The sequence below is a fragment of the Lepisosteus oculatus genome, chromosome 1 (genome assembly GCF_040954835.1).
Source record: "Lepisosteus oculatus isolate fLepOcu1 chromosome 1, fLepOcu1.hap2, whole genome shotgun sequence".
NCBI classification, from domain to species: Eukaryota; Metazoa; Chordata; class Actinopteri; order Semionotiformes; family Lepisosteidae; genus Lepisosteus; species Lepisosteus oculatus.
The window spans coordinates 6,245,327-6,264,818 of record NC_090696.1 but is presented as its reverse complement, the minus strand read 5'-3'; the positions used below and the strand labels follow the sequence as shown (position 1 = coordinate 6,264,818).

General features: G+C 42.6%; 2 protein-coding genes across 7 annotated transcripts in view; both read left to right on the top strand.

Annotated features, from left to right (window-relative positions):
- cfap99 (cilia and flagella associated protein 99) overlaps positions 1 to 653 on the top strand; it is a 62,189-nt gene extending 61,536 nt beyond the window's left edge. For all 5 annotated transcript variants that reach the window (XM_069190631.1, XM_069190552.1, XM_069190604.1 and 2 more), the window contains one exon: positions 425 to 653. In XM_069190631.1, the coding sequence (XP_069046732.1) occupies positions 425 to 544 (120 nt within the window). In that variant the 3' untranslated portion in view covers positions 545 to 653. The remainder of the gene's footprint in view (positions 1 to 424) is intronic.
- A 4,226-nt stretch (positions 654 to 4,879) lies between these two features.
- rnf4 (ring finger protein 4) lies at positions 4,880 to 19,207 on the top strand. 2 transcript variants are annotated; one of them, XM_015344390.2, is made up of 8 exons: positions 4,880 to 5,116; positions 8,127 to 8,278; positions 12,944 to 13,067; positions 13,667 to 13,743; positions 14,369 to 14,381; positions 15,047 to 15,176; positions 16,071 to 16,122; positions 16,207 to 19,207. In XM_015344390.2, exons 2-8 carry the CDS (start codon positions 8,222 to 8,224, stop codon positions 16,354 to 16,356), a joined length of 603 nt encoding a protein of 200 aa, XP_015199876.1. In that variant the 5' UTR covers positions 4,880 to 5,116; positions 8,127 to 8,221; the 3' UTR covers positions 16,357 to 19,207. The 2 variants fall into 2 exon arrangements, with proteins under 2 accessions (XP_015199876.1, XP_015199877.1); XM_015344391.2 differs by lacking the exon at positions 8,127 to 8,278 and having other exon boundaries at positions 4,881 to 5,116.
- The last annotated feature ends 285 nt before the right edge of the window (positions 19,208 to 19,492 follow it).

Genomic DNA, 19,492 nt, shown 5'->3' with positions numbered 1-19,492 from the left:
CAATCGTTAGTGTATAGGACAAAGAGTAAGGCAGACAATACCCATCTCTGGGGAGGACCAAGTAGAGGAATGCTTTTAGTTGGATAAAACATTGTTGACTCTGGGTTCTGTCTGTTAGGAAATCAGTAACCCAGATTGAGATCAAGACCAAAGTTTGACCATAGCCTAGTTGCCAGTAAGTGAGGTTGGACACACTAAAATGCAGTGTTTTGTGAGTTTGTAAACAAAACCTTAACAATATTAATACTTAAAAGCAAATGATAGCACTTCCGAAATGTTCCAAATGAAATAATGTTCTTCCATTTGTAAGTGCGCGTGTAGCTCCCACTTGCGCCCTCTGGTGGGTGTCCAGGCCGCTGGGCGGGCTTGGGCCTTGGGGTGGCGTGTCCTGCAGGCTCCTCTGCTCTGTGTCTCCCGAGGGCAGCAGTCGCAGGAGGAGCAGCACTGGCGCGAGCTGGAGCGCAGTCTGGAGAGGCAGGTGCAGCTGGGAGAGCCGGGCCCCGTGGCCCCCCGCCTGCCCCCTTCGCTGAGAGGGGCCACCTAGTGCCCTCGCCAGGACTGAGAGCCTCACGGCACCCAGACTCACTACGGGGACAGCTGCCAGGAAACAAACCGCCCCTTGTAAGCAATAAACAGAAGACGCCTGCTGAAAATGCATTGCTTAAAGCTGTTTATTGGGAATTGTATGCTCATAATTCAATGTAATAGCATTCTAGCTGGCTTTTTGCAAATTTGATGTTCTTTTAACCCATGTATCAATCACCCGCAGCTATAGACACGACAACAGAAGTATCGGTACTGTAGAAACAAGAGGCGGCCAGTCGACAGATCTAGCCCATTCACTAGTTAGTAATTATGGGCTTCAACAACGTGGCTGGACAGCCTCCTCCACACTCCCACAACCCTTTCTGTTAAGAAGTGCCTCATGTTCTTGGTTTTTAAATGCACTTCCAGGATTGATTCCACTCGTGTTTCACTATTCGCTCCGAAGGTGTCTTCTGGATTGACCCTTTCAGTGCCTTTGAGGATTTTGAATACTTGTAACAACGTGCAGGTCTCAAGCCCTGGAATGTACCTGGCCTCTTTTCTCTGGATTACAGAGCAGCAACGTCTTTGTACTAGTAAGACCTCATTTAGAATAGTGTCTGTGATTTTAGTCTACACATGATAGAAATGTACAATTTTCACATAAGGAACCAGTAAAGGTTTATTCCCTGCTGAAAAGAGCAGAAAGGAAACACAATGTTTCAGCTGGGGAGCCTTCTTCGGGTATGTAGGCTCCATGGGTTAAACCAAAACATTGTGTTTCCTCTCTTCTCTTTTCAGCTGGAATAAACCTCTTACTTGTTCCTTTGCAGCCTACACATGCCAACGCCTCCACCTACTTGAACTTTCTTAACACAATGTCCTTTGATTTAAATTCAACCCTTTTAATATATGTCCTTATATTTTGTTTGCCTTTTTAAAATTGCTTCACCACGTGGTCTATATGTAAAAGATGTGTCAACATAAACACCTAAATCTTTTTTTGTAGCATCTTATAGCTCAGTGTTTCAAGTTTTTTATTAATAGTATGTGCTTTGTTTTAATAGTATATGATTTTACTAGGAACAATAGGTTTATTCTATGCTGAAAAGAGAAATAAGAAAACACAACGTTTCAGCCGTGGACCCTTCTTCAGGTGTGACTACTTGCATATAAAACCCTGCACAATTCTTCATTAAATATCATCTGTCAGGTGTTTGCCCAGTCTTTACAGATTAGTGTTTACTAATCATTCCCTTGTGGTACTCTCTGCGAAGCTGACTAATTCACTACACACAGCAGTATCTGGATCATTGGTATAAATGGGGAAGATCAGTGACACTAGCACAGGTCCCTGTGGTACACCGCCTCAGTTTGAGCATTCACTGTTTATCTTTATACTCTCTTCTATATGAACAAATTCTCCATCCAATCACAGATGTTTCCCTGAATCCTATTACCTGTAATTCAACAATAAATATTTTATGAGAAACCTTATCAGGATCCTTCTGAAAATCGAAATACCCCATGGTGTATGCTCTGTGAGAGTTCATTGTCGCTTCTTCAAAGAACTCTAACGAGTTGGTTAAGCAAGATCCACCTTTTCTTAATCCATGTGAACTATTCCCTAGGATGTCATTTCCATATAGCTGATCCTGTACTTTAGTTCCAATTGCTGTTTCCATAACCTCACACAGGCAAGGCAGTAGACATCAGACATTGGCCTATAATAATAAAAAGGTAACAGTGTAAAACAAAGCAAAGCAATATATTGTTATAACAAAGCAACATATTGTTACAAAGCAAACTGTGAAATGGGCCCTGTACCCTTAACAAATGTTGACATTTTCTCATGAAGCTGCAGAATTGGACTGGCGCACTCTGAGTCAAGTCCCTCTGGGATGGAACAGGATAAGGACTGGACAGTAGAAAGCTGTGCAGCAGGTTCAGGAGTCACAAACCCTGCTGTAGCGTGTTTGTGTGTGGTGTAGAATGTGTGGAGTTAATTAAATCTCAACTTCCTCCTCTAACAAGGGGGTCCTAGCTAAAGGCTGATTCAGAGCTTTATACCGGATAATGGGTGCAAAAACAATATTCACCTTGTTACATAGCCCATTCAAACTAAGAAATGCACCGTATAATCCATCCATGTGTTAATTTCCAGTACCAGCTTTAGGCTTTGAGGTGGAGTCTAACCCTGCTGAAACTGGGTGTAACGTGGGATACACCCTCGAGGGAACACCAGTCTATTATAGGGCATGCCCATGGGGGGGCTATTCAGAGTTGCCAATTACTCTGGGGGAAAAGGAGCACCCAGAGAAAGTGCTGAAGGACATGGGGAACTCCGCATGGAACCAGCCCAGAACCGGACCTGGGACCCTCGAGCTCAGAGGGAGGTGTATGACACAGGCTGCGTATGACACAACGGGCCGGGGTGCACAGCAGTCACACAGCTTTTCCATCACTCGTCTGTGCAGGAGCAGCACTGGCCTCTGCAGGTGTTTCCAATGGACTGTTCCTACTTATTCTCAGCCACTGGCATGTGTAATCTGCGGGTTTAAAATAAGCAATCGGACATTTGTAATTTAATTGCTTGTGCTCGTGCTTTTTAATGCCCTGAGTCACCGTGTCACCATGTAAGATCTTTCTGCATCGGGAGATTTCAGCTTGTGGTAGCATGGCTGAGAGGATCTTTACACATGAACTCCACACCAAACCCTGCTGTTCTGTTACAGTCTTGGTGGGTTCCTGGCTTTATTTCAACTACAGTCTGAGCAACAAAACAAAAACCCTACCTCATACACGAACAAAGACATTATTCCTTTTCACTGGAAACAAAACTAGAAATCTTCCCTCTGTCCACTGCCCTGAAAGCAGACACTTCTCGTGAACACTTCAGCTGTGGCAGTGGCTTCCTCAGATCCAAAGAAGCTGCACCTTGGAGAAAGGAGCATTAATCTTCCAGAAGGTGATTTTATTCTCCCGGTAGGTTTGCGAGGTCAGGAACGGTTGTAGTATGATTTATTCCATCCATTTTCTAGCCGCCTTGTCCAATCCAGAGTCACGGGGCAGCTGGAGCCTATCCCAGCAAGCAATGGGCACAAGGCAGGGTACATCCTGAATGGGTCGCCAGTCCACCGCAGGGCAAACGCCCCCACACACTCACACCAGGGCCAGTTTTTCTAGAAGCCAGTTCACCTACCAGTCCAGCTTCATACGGTGGGGAGGGAACCAGAGCTTCCAGAGGAAATCCACACGAACACGAGAAGAACATGCTGTAACGCTACAGGGGTTCAGGGGGGCGCCCTTGCTGCATTAGGTCGGCCCCCCACCATCGCGGGCTCTAACCCAGGACTTCCGCGTCACTCAACAGGGACCCAGCCCGGTGAGCCAAAGAGAGATCTCTCCCCAGCCCAGTAGCTGTAGTCCTGCTATCACAGGGAAGGGCGGTGACGTCACCTGCTCTGGTAAGCCGGCTCTTACACAGTACCTGTCGGCCGTAAGCGTTACAATGCAAACGCCTTGCGGATGGCACTCCAGGAATCGATCACGGAGCCCCAGCGCCACTGTGCTGCCCCTTGAGTTATTCCCATTGTCACTGCCTCTATTACTCCAGACATCCCAGAGTTCCTTCAGGAAGCACGTGGAACAGGACTACACCTAGCACATAGTGCCAGTCCATCACAGGGCAGACACACATGGCACAGAGACCCCAATTACCTTAACTGGGTGCAGCTCTGCCCTGCGATGATTCCACCATGGCTACTGGAAGGGGACACTGCGCCCCCCCATGACAGTGGTGAACCCCAGCTGCCTGCTGTGGGAGAGTTCTACACCATCTGGGTTTCAGGGGGGCGACGTCTATCGTCACCCGAACAATAATAAAAAAATCTAAAACAGCCGCGGCTGCTTATGTACGCCTTTCTGCGTCATTTTACAAAAGGCTATACATTCTAACGGATGTTTTTACTATTCGTTACCATTATCTCGTAACCCAGTCAAGCGAAGTCAGTCTTTCCAGTTATACTCCTCCTTGATTTCCTTTCCCTCGTACCATGCTCGTTAGTGTCCTAAGCTTTTGCGAGTTCAAAGCAGGTGTTCGGTCCGTACAGATGTTTTAACCATATAACCGAAAACGCACTCAGGTGAAAGTTTTCCTCGCTGCTATTTTTCCAATTTACCTACTCCAGCGGACGTCATTAAGAAGCCTTAAGGAACTACACCGCGTCACTCATTTCCTGTTGTGAAAACTACAAATACCAGAGTGCGCCCGGATGTACGTCATATTCCCTTGAACAAAGCTCCCGCCTACCGATTGGCTCGTTACTCTCTGTCTGACCAATCACAACGCCGCCTGGGTTAACGGATCTGCTGCCGAGGTTACTTCCGACTCGAGGAGGAGCTGGATGATCGGAGTGGAGAAAAGAAATTGAAGGGGATTTTGGTTTATTTTTCCTCAGTGCATTCGTAGTAATTCTTATTGTTTCATTTCTTTCATATTTAAGGTGCGCTTCGCCAGATAGAAGCGTTGCAGTAAAGCTGTCGATAACCCTGATTTCTTCCTGACTGCTGCTGTCCGAGTATTTTCGTGGTAGGTTTCGGTTATTTGGCTAGTTTTTTTAATCGGCTTTTGTTAATTTTACCACACACCATAGCCCTGGCTTTAGTGCTAATATGGGTAATATGGTAATATGGATAGTATTTACAGCTAAAATAATTGTTATAATGCCGTTAAAAGCATTTTGAGCACCATTTCATGTTGGAGGTTATGTAACAGTACAGCGGAGTTGGTGTACCAACACCTATTTCAGAAACTCCTCTACAAAGCATCAACATCTAATTATTTAATCCACGATGGTATAAAGCACTTGGCTGTTGTCACCCATTCATTTTCTCGACCATTTTGATCATTTCTCGAGCTATGATTTGTGTCTTTATCGGTCCTTAACAAAAGAGGATTGCTGCTGCTGTTAAACAGAAGTTGAAGAGCTTTGGTAATCTCTGCGAATTGCTGCCAACCGGATCGAAGGCCTCAGTGGGCATTAGTCATATAGATGCCATATTTGTTTTCGAATCCCGTGTATAATCTAACTATTTTGTCTAATAAAAGATACAAGATCTGTATTTAAGGGAGATATGCGTTAGTTAGGAGCTTTATATCAATAAAGCGGTATTCTTTCGGTTTGGACTAGTCAGATTACATAGTCTGTTTTCAAATGTGGTGTTGGCACAGGTGTTAATGCCTCTTGTATTGCGACTTAACTTCCACGTTAGCTGAACGTCTCTTGTTAGCGCCAGCAGCATATCACCCTGCAGCTCCCAGCTGGCAGCCCACTGAAGCTCAGCAGGTGTGAGCCTGGCCAGTACCTGGATGAGAGAACTCCAGGGGAAAAACTAAGGTTAATTAATAATAATAGTTCCTTACACTTATATAGCGCTTTTCTGGACACTCCACTCAAAGCGCTTTACAGGTCATGGGGATCCCCTCCACCACCAATGTGCAGCCCCACCTGGATGATGCCATAGTGCACCAGTACACTCACCACACATCAGCTCTCAGTGAGGAGGAGAGCAGAGGTTGCTGCTGGAAGAGGTGTTAGTGGGGCCAGCAGGGGGCGCTCACCTGATTCAACTCTCAATGGGAGTAATAGTAATAGGAGTAGTTTGAATGGTTTCATTGCTTTCAGTTTGACAGCTGCCCTTTAACTACTGCATTTCCTAAGTAAAATTCCTAACTTATGAGAAGGAAAAGAAACCTGAGATTGTGCCAGTGGAGCGGCTTGTTAGTCCTGTTAAGGTGTCAGCAAGGTGATTAACCTCCGCTGGAATGACAACCAGGAGGCGTGCGCACCTCCAGGATCGGGATCCGTTGGTTTACAGTAGGTGGTGTTTTTTAAACCACAGCACCCACCATGACTGTAGTAGGGTTTCTTCCTTGCTTTGCTTTTTCCAGGTTGGTATGATGGACTAGTTCATCACCACCACTTCGGCAGCAACGCGATTTTCTTTAAAAACATTCTCCCATCCTAGTGTCTGCTCAGGAACCTGTGAGCTGTGACACGTTCAGGTTTAAGGGTGGTTAAGGGGGTGTGCTGGTGGAAGGCAGTTATGGGCATCTTGGTCTTTAGTTGTACTCATCGTTGCATGAGGTGAGTCAGTCAGGAAATACTTGCTAAAGCTCGGTAAAGCACGTTGTGCTGTTAACCGCTTCTGCAGACTGTGTTCCCCAGTGTCTCACAAGATAGGAGGTAAAAACCGTGAACGACTGAAATATTTGAGGAAACTGCCTGGTAGTTCTGTAGGTGGTGTCTTTTACCTTTTGGGGTTTTAGTTTGTCAAATTGCTGGATTGTAATATTATAATGATAAATTCTTGCTAGTTGTTGGGGGTTATGTTCTTTAAAGTCCCCATGAACCACAAATCCATGAAGATATGTTATGGTTTGGTACCTCAACTCCGAACTGTCTTCTTGCCCTTTGCTTGCAATAATGATCGGTCGTTATACTTACTAAGTTAATTTGTCCAATATATTCAATATATTAGGATGGGGTTTTCAAAAGACCTAGAAATAAAGCCATAAATGTAGCTTAGTTTGCCCAAATGAAATAGTATGCTTTGGGATGCCTAATTCATTGATGTGTTTTCCACCTCCATCAATTAAGCATGATTTGATTTACTTTCTCCTGGAAGAATGGTGCTGCATCTCTCCTGCAGAGTTCCAGAGGCTGATAGACTCTGTCCACTCACTTGATGACTTTGGTGTTTTCATTTATCTGCTATCTGTATCTGAAGCCGACTCATTGATTCATTATTAGTGCCCAACTCTTCGCTCTTGTTAATTTGTCCGGTCAATCCGCATTTATGGACAAGATGTAAGACCAGTCTCTGCCTTTTTTCACCAAGCTTTTCTTTCAGATGGCATTGGTACTCAATACTGTAAATAAACACCTGCTAAAGAAATGCATAGCACTGTATTGTTATAAGAGTGGAGTTAGTGGAGCAGAGAAAAACATGCGTGATGTCTGCATGTACTGATTGAGCCTGCTGCATTTTGAGGTCTTCATGCACTCTGTGGGCTCGCAGACCCTTGCTTATAGTTGAGCTTGTGTGTCGAGAGAGGAATACCTAAGGATGGAACGGCATTAATATTTCCATAACAGACGCCTTTATCCGGTTCCAGTGTGTGCAGTATTATTATAAGGGTTATTCTCATGTACACAAGCTGTAAATCTCCTCCAGCTGTTTTCTTCACCTTTTGTTTCTCGCTTGGCTTATGCCTGACCCTGCCTCAGTTTGTACAGATACTTCTGCTTGAACCTTTTCAGACATTGGCTTACTCTGTTAAAATCCAGCCTCCACTTCTTTTTAATGTTTTCCAGCTTGCAGTTGTTTTCATTTTCCATTTGCACATAAAACGATGCTGCATTTTACAAAAAAGTGTTAACTTAAAGCATGCCTTTCCATTCCAAACCATTGGATCAAGCCATTCCCCTCCATCATCATCATCTAGCCACCACAAGATGAAACTGCTGCTGGCACCAAATGGTTTTGTTATAGAAAGAATGAATGTAGTATTGAAGGCAACTTCTTGTTTCTTTCAGGTTTTAACCTGGTGTTTACCAGTACTCTGCATAGAGCAATGTTCTCCGGGACATATTAGGGAGTCGGCCCTTGGTTTTCAGTCTCCGCAGCTTTAATGATACTTGTACCAGATCAGTTTTCACTAATATCTTTCTCAGAAAACATGAGCACAGTAAGTATTTTCTCGCATGCTTTCATTCATTGTGTTGTGAAATTCCGGCTGGTTTTGCCACTTGTTAGTTCATTTTCCTGCTGATTTTCAGACGCGGTGCTCGCACTGAGTTTCACACTCCGTGTTCTAGTGTTCTTACTGCATGTACAGAGCTCCGTCTGAAACGTTTCGTGCAAACAGATGTGTTTTGGGCGTTGAGGTTACCTTGTTGCGTTTCACAGTGACGGGCACAGAGGTAAACAAGAAAGAAACACTCTGAAAGTTTATGCCGTGAAGAGGGTTAGTGCCTACGCTGTTCGAGGAAGCTCTCGAAAGGAAGGGCTGATCATTAGTAGGATAAGTGCCATTTTGATAGGAAGAGTAATGAAATTGTTTAGCCTTGGGTTCAGTGCTTAGCAGTCTAATGAAATATGAACACAAGGTTACGAAAAGAGGCTGTTCAGTTCTCCTAGCCTGTTGGGTTGTTAGCAGTTCTCAGTCCTCCAGCTGTTTCTTGAGAGAAACCGGAAGATTGGCTTCAACCATGTCTGGGTAGGTTGTTCCACACTCCCACCAGCCACCCTTCAGGTTTTGTCTTTAAATGCACTAACGTGTCATTTCCACCTGTGACCTGTGCTTATGCTCCACTGTTGGCTCAGGTCTCTTCCTAGTCTTTTCAACACTGAATGGATTGGCTTTGCCTGTCAGGGTGGAGCATTTCCTTGAGCCTGGGAATGAATCTGGCTGATCTCCTTTAGACTGATATTAGTGCAGCAGGATCTTTTTTTGTAGTGTGCTAACCAAAATGGGACAGAATATTATATATAGTCTAACACATTGCATTGTAGAATGGGACTTCCCTTGATTTCAGATATTCACTTTTAACTATAGATCCATTTTGGATCTTTTTACTGCTTCTCCACATCATTTCAAAAGAAATGTTAACAAACACCAACATTTTCAGTAGCTGCTTCACACTCAGCTTCGCATTTTGTATCTGTAGTTTATATACCTGCATGCTGCACTCTGCACAGACAGTTGTCTAAATTAAGTGTCATCTGCCAAGTGACTGCTCAGTTTTGAATTTTATCTAAATTGCTTGAATTTCATTTACTGCTTCTATGGTGTTTGCTAATCCTCCTGTTTGGGTTTTGTCTGCTTGTCACGTGAGTAATCTACTTCCTATTCCAGAATTTGGAATTATAACTTATCAGTGATCCTAGTACAGACACCAGTACCACTGAGGTACTCCATTTATAACATCACCCCACTTTGTGCATTCACCTCTGATACTCACCTGTCACATGCTGGTCTCGTATGCCACAGAAGTTCATTTTTTTGTGGTAGGACCAAATCTTAAATGGGTTTATATGATCTACCAGATATGTATCCCGTGTTGAGGTAACTGCCAGTAAAATATTTGTAATGTCTGATATTTCCTTGACTCATTTTTAATCATTGGCCTCATATCTTCAGTGTTCCTGAACCCGTATACTAAAGAGTCATAATGTCCAGAGTCTTTATTTCAGCCTTGTGGTTTGGTGCAGGTTTATTAAAAGAAAACACAATTGTATTAAAACCCTGTATGAATGTTTCCATTCTGCAGCTCTTCATTAATGGTTTCTTTCTCTGTTTTGCCTTTTTTTAAACAAGGGTTGGCTATTTACACTACCCAGGAAAACCAGAATGTGTGAATGTGTACTGTTAGTCATATTTATAAGATCACTTTATTAGCCATTTACAATTTCCTGTATTAGGAATTTGTCTTTTCACAGACCCCAGCTTGCTCTCCATGAGACACAGACAGGAGACACAGACAGGGAGAGAAGCCTGGGGTCAGAGCTATTTATACTGCACCCCTGGAGCAGTTGGGGTTAAGGGCCTTGCTCAGGGGCCCAACAGAGTAGGATTCCTCTGCCTGCTGTGGGATGTGAACTGGCAACATTCCAGCCGCAGTGTTAAGGATCGCTCCGCTCAACAGTTCACTGTTGCACAGGCAGGGGTCAGAGCCTGCTTTTCTATCCTTTCCCTCACTGATAACACAGGCCATTGGATTAGAGGATTAGATGAACACGAGAATTTGCAGCACTCATTTTGTTGGTGAATAAATCTAGGAAACAGTCAAAACGCTGTGTGCTATCATTGGCTGAAAAGATCTATTTATATTAGAGATTAAATTCAAATGCAACTGTAATGTGTGCATTACACAGAGCATCAAATCTACCTTAAAAAGGAACAATTCTCAACTTTAGAGTCTGGAGTTGTCCTGCAATATCTTTGCTTTACACTTTACTGCACAAATGCGTTATCTATTCCTTTTTGTGCTTGTTTTTGTAGCTGCTTGTCTATATAAATGAGAAAAGTTCCAGCTGGGACTTTGAATTGCCTGCTGCTCCTGTGGCTGAGTAATTCCTGTATGCATACATCATAACCTTACTGCGCCTTTCTCATAAGCAGAACTCATTTGTGCTTATATATGTTTTTCTCTAATGTTACTGGGTACAGCTGAACGAGTAAGCATTCCAATACACTTGTTGTATATGGCAAATACAGATATAGATAGATACTTTATTGATCCCAAGAGGGAAATTGCAGTGCAACAGCAGCTTAACACAGACAACACAGCAACAGTGTGACGAATGATATAATAATAATAATAATACAATAAATTCAGTACAGTGAGAAGTGCACTCTTGCGGAAATCTTGAAACCTAACTGAGAGTGTGGATTTTCTACACATCTCAGCCATTGAACTCTGTGACTCTTTCAAAGTTGTCATTGGCATCATTTAGAAACGTAAAGAATTTTTGTACCCTGTTCCTGATCTGTGCTTTTCAATGAATTTAGCTCTAACTGGCTTTGAAAGCTCTGAGTCTTTATTTGAAATTCTGCAAGGAGCCCCTCCAAGGTGTTTTTCTCATGACATCAGCTGGACCACGATTGTACACAGAACCTGCTCAACTAACTGTGGTTTTTAAAGTCATTTTGTGCACCTCAATTTCAGTTTTCCTTTGAAAAGATTTACTTAAGTAACCGTTTTTTGTTTTCCATTTTCTTTCAGGTTACATATGCATTTCTTTGGTTTTGGTTTGAATGTGTGCAGTGGGTTGTGCATATAACAGATATTGCTGTAATTGCTACTTCAAAATGTCATGACAGTGAACTTTAAAGCTCACATTTTGTAAAAACTGTGCAACGGTTTGAATACTTATACAGTTCTATATACACAATATACAATATTAAAATATGGATTAAGAGAAAATAATGTCAGTCTGAATGCAGTGATGGTTGGATTGAAAGAGAGATTACGTTTCCTTATTCTAGTATTAGTTAATATATGGCTGAGTACAAAGGTAAAAACAGGGGCCACAAAGAAAAGTGTATTATTTATTTCACAATACTTAGCAAAATAAATTAGAATGTTGTAGACTTAGTGCAGTGGTTGATTGCCTGAAATCTAAGCCTTTATTAGTATTTTTCTGCATAGATTGTGGGGCTGAGCAGCAAATGATCAGAAGTCTTTTTGGAAAGGGTTGTCTTAAAGGGCTACAGCCCTGACTGCTGGTTCCAGTCGCTCAGGGGCTTCTGCAGTGTTGGGTGCACTCAACCCTTAGAAGGCAAGGTCAATAGATAATCAATTCAATTCAAGATGCTTTATCGGCATGTCCGATGAGTACAGTCAGTGTTGCTTAAGCAAATAAAATCAAAGTAACATGCAACAACAAAAAATCTGCAGACATTTATAACGAAGACATATCATAAAATATTTACATATACTGTAAACATAATCGCTGCCTAATGGTGCAAAGTCATCACCTTCGTCCCATGTTCAGCCTGGCCATGTTCCTGCTGGCAGAAGTGTCACTGTCACCGTCCCAGAATCTGGTGGATGAGAGTGACATGGACTTGGTTCCCATGTAATGGTCTTTTCAGGCACTAGATCTGGACCCAGTCAGGCATTCTGGGACTTCTGTTAACCAGGCCTGATTTGCTTGAGTCTCTCCTGTGGTAGACTTCCTAGGCCCATGGGGCACGCTGTTAGTGGCTGCACATGGTGGCTAACCTCCAAATTGACTGACTGTCCATCTGACCACCGTCTCCGCTCAGATGCTGGAGATCTGCACCCTTCCCAGTTCTCCTGCGACAGTGGTGCAGTGTTGTTTTTGCTCTTTCCGAGAGCTGCTGATTCTGTAGATGTTGGGAAAGTTTTCTGGGCTTTTGTAAAAGAAGATTTTAGTAATCCTAGTTAACACTTGAGTGCTGCTTTTATCATATTGTTATCTTGAATCTCAGGAGTCCACTTCACTTTTTACACACTATCTTGGTCCTTAAAGTTAATTGTTAAGCATTCAGTGAAAATTAGTTATTTAAACGTTTAACGTATTGCATCCTTGTTTTCACTTTCTGGTAGCCTAATTTTGTAGGTTAAATAGGACTCATCTTAGTTTGAACCCTGTGAGCAAATATGACCTGATATGTGGGTTGGGATATGTGCTTGGCAAGTGTGTTAAGCCTTGCATATTTAAATATGGCTGGAGAATGACTAATTGCAATTACCCATTGCTTGCAAGGTATTGTCCAGTTATTTTGTTGATGTCCCTTTGGCACTTTAGAATCTGTGAATGACTATAAAATGTTGTTAATACAGCCCTTTCAAAGCAAACTTTCTTGTCCCACCTATAACAGGCCCAAATAAAGCGTCGCAGTGGTGGGTCTTCCAGAAGACCAAGCAAGAGACGCAGAGTTACAAATGCACCTCCGGCAATGGAGCCCGAGACCATAGAGGTGCTGGAGAACAATTTGCACTCCAGTAAGTGACCGGGCCACGTCAAATGTTTTACTACATCTGGGGGGAAAAAAAAATCCATCTGGGTGATGCTCAGCAGTCACTTTGCCCCAAAAGTACAGTGACACAGTAGAGGCAGAATAACGAGACATCAGTTGAATTAAGGGAGAACTTTAGGAAGGCAAGTTTGTATATCCATGTGGAATTGAGCCAGGGAACCGGGGATAACACTCTCACTCTTTCAAGAACAACATCAAATTGTATATTAACCAGATAGTCCCGATCTCTGACATCCAAAAAACAGCGCCTCCTACAGTGTTCCTTAACATCATAAGCATTGGGTGTGAAAATCCTGCTCCGAAGGTTAGAGCGCCACCTACTGGTCCACTAACACCCTGCGGCAGCAGCCTGGATTTCCCTTGAGGTCTCCCTTTCAATAGTAATACTGACCTGGCTCAGTCTGGCTTAGCTCTGATGAGATCAGGCTGGGAGGAGGCCGTGCTGCTCTGTTCAGCCCCTGTGGTGTCTGGAGCTCTGCTCGCTGTTGACGTTGCCCCGACTAAGTTGTGAGCAGCTGCCTTTCCCTTTGTGTACTGACCGTGTGTGGTGTGTGATGTGTGCAGGCGAGGATGTTGTCGATCTGACCTGCGAAGGCTCTGAGCCCGCTGTCGTTGACCTCACTAGCAATGACTCAGTGGTGGTAAGTCATACTGTTCTTCTTTGGCTCAGTCTTGATTCTTAGAGTCTCTGCTATTTCAACTAGTTGTCAAAAGCATTTTGTACTTTTGAAAAATCAAGTAATTGATATCTTGTTTTAATGTCCAGTAGAGTGCTTATTATCAAGTTTAGTCATTTTATATTCTGGCACTGAAGTGGTAACTTGGGAACTGGTTTTGTTTCCTTTGAGAGCTGCTGGTTCTGTAGATGGTGGGAATCTTTTCAGGGCTTTTGTAAATGAAGATTATAGTAACACTAGTCGATTATGCATGAGTTTTAAATTATAATTGTATGGGCAGGTACATGAGTTAGTTTTTCATACTGTTGTACTTTCAAAATATGGTTTAATGGCATGGAAAGTATTTTTATACAGGTTTTGTACAGTTATTTGTCCCACAGATTCAATGTCTGTTATGTTTCACAATTTCTATCATGTTTATTGACTGTATTTTGTAATCATATAGCCAGTTCCAGTATTTTATAGCTTGCTAGTAAAAGCACTGAAGAGAACTATTTTTTCCCCTGTATATATTTCTCAATCATTGAGATGTCCTGAAATATAACGATTTTGTTCTTTTTTTTTCTTGTCTCTGTATCACATCGTCCAGATTGTAGATGAAGGTAGGTTCCTGCTCCTGCTAAGTAGTGGCTTGATTCAGTGAAATCGCAAACTTATACAGCTGTGTTGCTCCTTCTTGCGTATTGAAAGGAATGACCGAAGAGGTTCCAGTGGGAAGCTGTCCTCATGCGTTTTGCAGTAAGAACAAATACAGGTTAATTCCAGGCTGAAAAGTAGAAAGAAGAAACAACAACAACATGCATGTCGCACACCAGTAGAGAAAGCTCTACAGCTGATGTGTTTTTATTCTTTTTCTTTTTAGCTTGGAATTAACCTTTACTTGTTCCTGTGAGAATTAAGAGATGTTTTTGGAATATCTGGGCTTAAACCAGTTGAATTCATCAGTCAGCTTTTTAAGCTCCTTAAAAGTAGTCAAGCACTTGATCCTATTGCTGTAAGACAAGTCTGTAGCAGCTCCGGCTCTCAACACTTCCTCTGTCCCCCTGCCCAGTCCTGTCTGTTTTCCCTGTGATCCCCTTTTCCAGTAAGTATGAGACCCCTCTTCCTTGCCGATCTTCTCTTTTGGCTTCTGGGTGTCTTGCGTGGGCCGGGCTCCGCGGTCTCTGTTTGTGCGGTAGAGGGGTGGCTCTGGGCGTGGTGCTAGTGGAAGGGTTTTGCTCCGGCGGTCTGGGCTTGCCGGCCTCACGGACTGCTGTGCTGTGGCCAGGTCTGCAGGGCCACCGGGAAGCGAGCGGCGAGAGCTACGTCCTCAGCAGCGACGAGGAGGAGGTGGAGGACAGCGGCATGATGCCAACACCGGCCTTCCTCTCCTCCCTGGAGAGCAGCAACAAGGCCAGGTACGATGAGCGCGCAGCACCGCGGCGACAGGGAAGAGCGGGCCGCGTCTGTACTTCCACTTGTTTGGATCTCCTGCATGACGCTGTGAACGGTTGCAATAGCAGGGAAAGAGGGGGAAATAGATTAGAGAAGGGGGAGCCATGCTGGCTGCGTTAGTAGATACGATACAGATGACCGTTTTTTGTGAGACGATTAGTTGACATGTAGAGTTCCTAAAGTTGGTGCCATAAGACATAGTCCTGGTGCAGGATTGCTGAGGTTCAGCTGGCTTTATGAGTCTCTTTTAATCACCAATGCCTTAAGAGCTGTGAAGGGCTGTTAAACTGGTCCAGTTAAGCCAAAGATTGATGGAACTGGGTGTTGAACAGCTGAGCTGGAATATAAGGCCTGCACACACAGCTGCCCTCCAGAACTTGGACTGAGCCTTAGGAGCAGATTTTCAGATTCTGTGTTAACCAAAGATACATGTGCACAATGAAAGAATTGGAGCTGCTGGGTTTTATGTGTTTGTATCCGTGCGTATGTGACCAGTACAGCTGTCCTCCGCTCCTGCCAGAATTCAAAACCTCTTCAGCGGAAGTGATGAAGCAGGGGAGATGTGATGGGCAATGCAGAGAAAAACAGGCGCACAGATTTTGAATTGAGCCTCTGAGACAGAGAAGCTTGGAAAACAGGTCTCAGGCCAGGCTTTGTCCCGGCACCGCGAGTAAGCGAAACCGTGGCTGAGGAGAAGGGGAGCTTCTGTATCTGAGCAAGAAGAACTTCTTCTTTAATGTTTCTGCTACGTATATTATATTGTCTGTCCCTGTTAATCTGGGTAAACCATTTTTCTTAAGTGGTAGAATCTAACCACGTCCTTCACGGGTTTTCTTCTTGTGTTCTTGTGTTCACAGAGCTACCCCAGGAACGATTAGTTGCCCCATCTGCTTAGACACCTATGGAGAGGTAAGAATGGGAAAGATAAACTAAGCGCTGCTTAAAATGCCGCTTACAAAATGCGGGAACGAGTGTTCTTCTTTCCTTCCGCAGATAGTCGGGAGTGGAAGGCTCGTTGTCTCCACGAAATGCGGACACCTGTTCTGCAGCCAGTGCATCCGAGACTGTCTCCGCAAAGCAAGCAAGTGTCCGACCTGCAGGAAGAAACTCAACTACAAACAGTACCATCCCATTTACATCTGACTGCATCTCGCCCCGTGTGTTTGTAATTGGCTCAAGTTAAAGAAAGGGCAGTGACGAAGGAAGGCTTTAGAATTTATTTTTGAATTAAGACACTTCCATTTCCATCGTGCTTTTACATGTTTCTCACACTGTGGGTCTTCAGAGGTGCGGTTTCTTGGAGGATCTATGCAATTCCACTTGGCTATTAACCACTCCAGAGCAGTGAGTGTCTCTCTAGGTACAGCAGAATTTGAGCATCTGATATTTACTTCCATCTTGATTGAATTCAGGACTTACAGTAATGTTTGATCATAATCTTTCTCTGTGAAAAAGGATACACTACAGGGGAAATGCTCTAGTTTGGAAATTAAAATGTTTCTGTTCTCTTTTTATAGTGATGGAAGATCTTCAACTTGTTCAACAAACTTGTTATATACAGTTTTTGTTAAGGGTACCTCGCTGAAAGTTGTTTGTAAAGGAAGAATGAAATCTCTCTTAAATGCTCAGGAAATTCTACTGGAGCCTTGCAACTCCAAAAGAACAGTCAGTAGTCTTTCGAAAGAACTGTTAGCATTCCACAGGCAAGATAATAGGTGCTCTCTGGTCACCCTTAAAACAAAATGTGATCTTGTTTGATGCAGCATAGTGACACAGTTGCACCTTTCCTTGTGGGTGAGTGAATCGGTTGAACTTCCCTTGTGTTGCAAAACCCTTACCTCTCACTGTAATGTATATATGTATAGTATTGTATATATTTTGTCTGTTAAGTTAAAATGAACCGAAATATATCCTTAGCAGTCTTAATATTTTAACGAGCTAATTATGATCTTGCAGGAATCATACTTCTATGTTGTGACAGGGTTTGTGACGATCTCTTACAGTAAGGTAATGGAAATCCTACATTCCTACGGTGACCCTTGTACCAGATCACTTTGGCGTAGTGTGAGCCTGAGCTCTCTTTTTTTTCAGCTTTGTTGTGTGATTAAAGTTGTACACTTCCCAAGATTGTTCCTGTACACTTACCTCTGGTGTCAGTTTCTATCCTCTGACTCATTACATTAATTTCTTTTCACACTGTTATTTTTTCCTCTAGAGGTTTGCCCTAACAGAGGAGAGACATTTAATTGCGTTCTGCTCTAATTCTGAATTAATATAAATAATGAGGTGAAGTCGGTAAGCAAACTGAATGTATGAGTGTTCCACCAGCTGTTTTGCAAAGCTTCACCTGTCTAATGGTAATGAGGGGCCTCCCACTGAAATGACACTGGACGTTCCTGTACTAAACCTTGAACTTCAGAGTTATTGCTGGCATTTGGACCTTAGACCAATTTCCTGCACTTTGTCTGCTGCCCTGAAGACTAAGGCAGCAATCCCAAAATTGACCTTACACGTCTCTTGTGAAACATGCGCTGTGTTGCAGAGGAAGGTCAGATTGAATGTTTGAAAACATACTTGTATGCTGTTTCGCAGAGAGTTCAAAAAACAAAATAAAGCACAGTGGTTTTTAGGCTTAGGGTTTTAACTTCCATAATATCTTTTCTTGTCACATTTGTTCCTCTTAGAATGTTAAAATGCATATGTACTTGTAAAAATAATGTCAGCATACTTATCAAATGCTTAATTAGAGCATAATACACTTTTTATTTTAAAGGGTTGTTTACTCCTGAAGTATTTTGGCATAGAATCCCTGCAGTTTGACAGATTGTGGTTTTACTTGAATCTGTGGTTTTCACACTTATTTCTGAACAGTTGTATTCTTATGGTTACAAGAATGGTTATGCCAGGCTCACTCCCACCAGTATTCTGTATCACCTGTGGTGGGCATGGTGCGATTGTCCCTGCAGGTGATACTGGTTTCCTTGGCAGTCGGCCCTGAGTGACAGATGGGTGGAGGTGTGGCCAGCAACTGTGGCGCTCAAACTAGAGCAAGCCTGACATGTCACAAATGGAAAAGGCTAAGTAGGAAATCGAGCTCACTTGGTATCTACTCACCTCAGTTTGTTGAAGTCCAGGAGTCTGCTTTAATAGCGTAGCATCCTTTCTGAAACGTCTGGTCTCAATGAGATGGATACAGACATTTGGGATTGGATTTTTTTTCCTCAGCAAGCAGTACTTAGAAATGGATGTCCAATAAATAAGTCAATTTGTGTAACATTGTGCTGTTCATTCTTTGTGTACTTTCATCCTTAAAGTGTTAGAACCAAACACTGTTCAACTCCTTATTTGCCAAAACAGTTTCTTAGTTTTCAATTGCTTTTGTGAGTTTTCAGAAAAATAAAGCTCTTGCTCTTAAGTAAATTGGTATTAAGACTGATAAAGGGTTTTGTTGTGACAATTCCCAGCTGTGTGAAATTGTTCTGTAGTGGCCTGGTGCCTACTGGATTGTTGAATAGTTTAAGAACCATTTAGACTAGCCAATTACAGGATTCACTTTTTCAAAGCTGTTATACTAGGTGTTGGTGGTGCAGTAGTAATACTAATTTTAGAATTAAAAGTATTTTTCATTAAATGCCAGCTTCTGTTTTTTATCAATTGTATTCTTAATGCTCATTTGTAACTTATGAATGTTACTCTTGGGAGTTATGACAAAATTGTAGGAAATCTTCCATATTATCCTATTATACTTGAAAACAATGAAATAGCTTTTATTGTATCAACATGCAAAATTTCGTATGCACTTTTTTTCTTAAGGTGTGCTGTATGGTTACACAGGTTATAAATAACTTTGTTTTGTATAATCTTCTGATCCGTTGAATAAATTCAAGTGAGTAATATAACAGATTGCTTGGGATCTCCTTTTAGGGATTACTTAAGCATGTAGATTCCTAATCTGTGTATAGGTGTGAAAGTCATTAAGTGTTAGTTTAGTATTTACTTACAAAACACCAGTTTCTTGTTTTCATGTGACTCCATTGCTGCTTTTTAATTTCTTTTGGGAGTGTTTTTTTATTGGTGTAAATGCACTGAAATGAACAAGTGTACTTTGTACAACAATACTTATTTGTTGTCAATAAAAAAAAGGTTTCCTATTAAATATGCCATGTAAAAAGATATTGGAGCCAGGATTGGAAAACATGTAAACAATTGATTACATTCATGAACAGCACATTAGAAGGCAATATGGGTCTCATTCCAGAAGGTTTATCATCATCAGTCT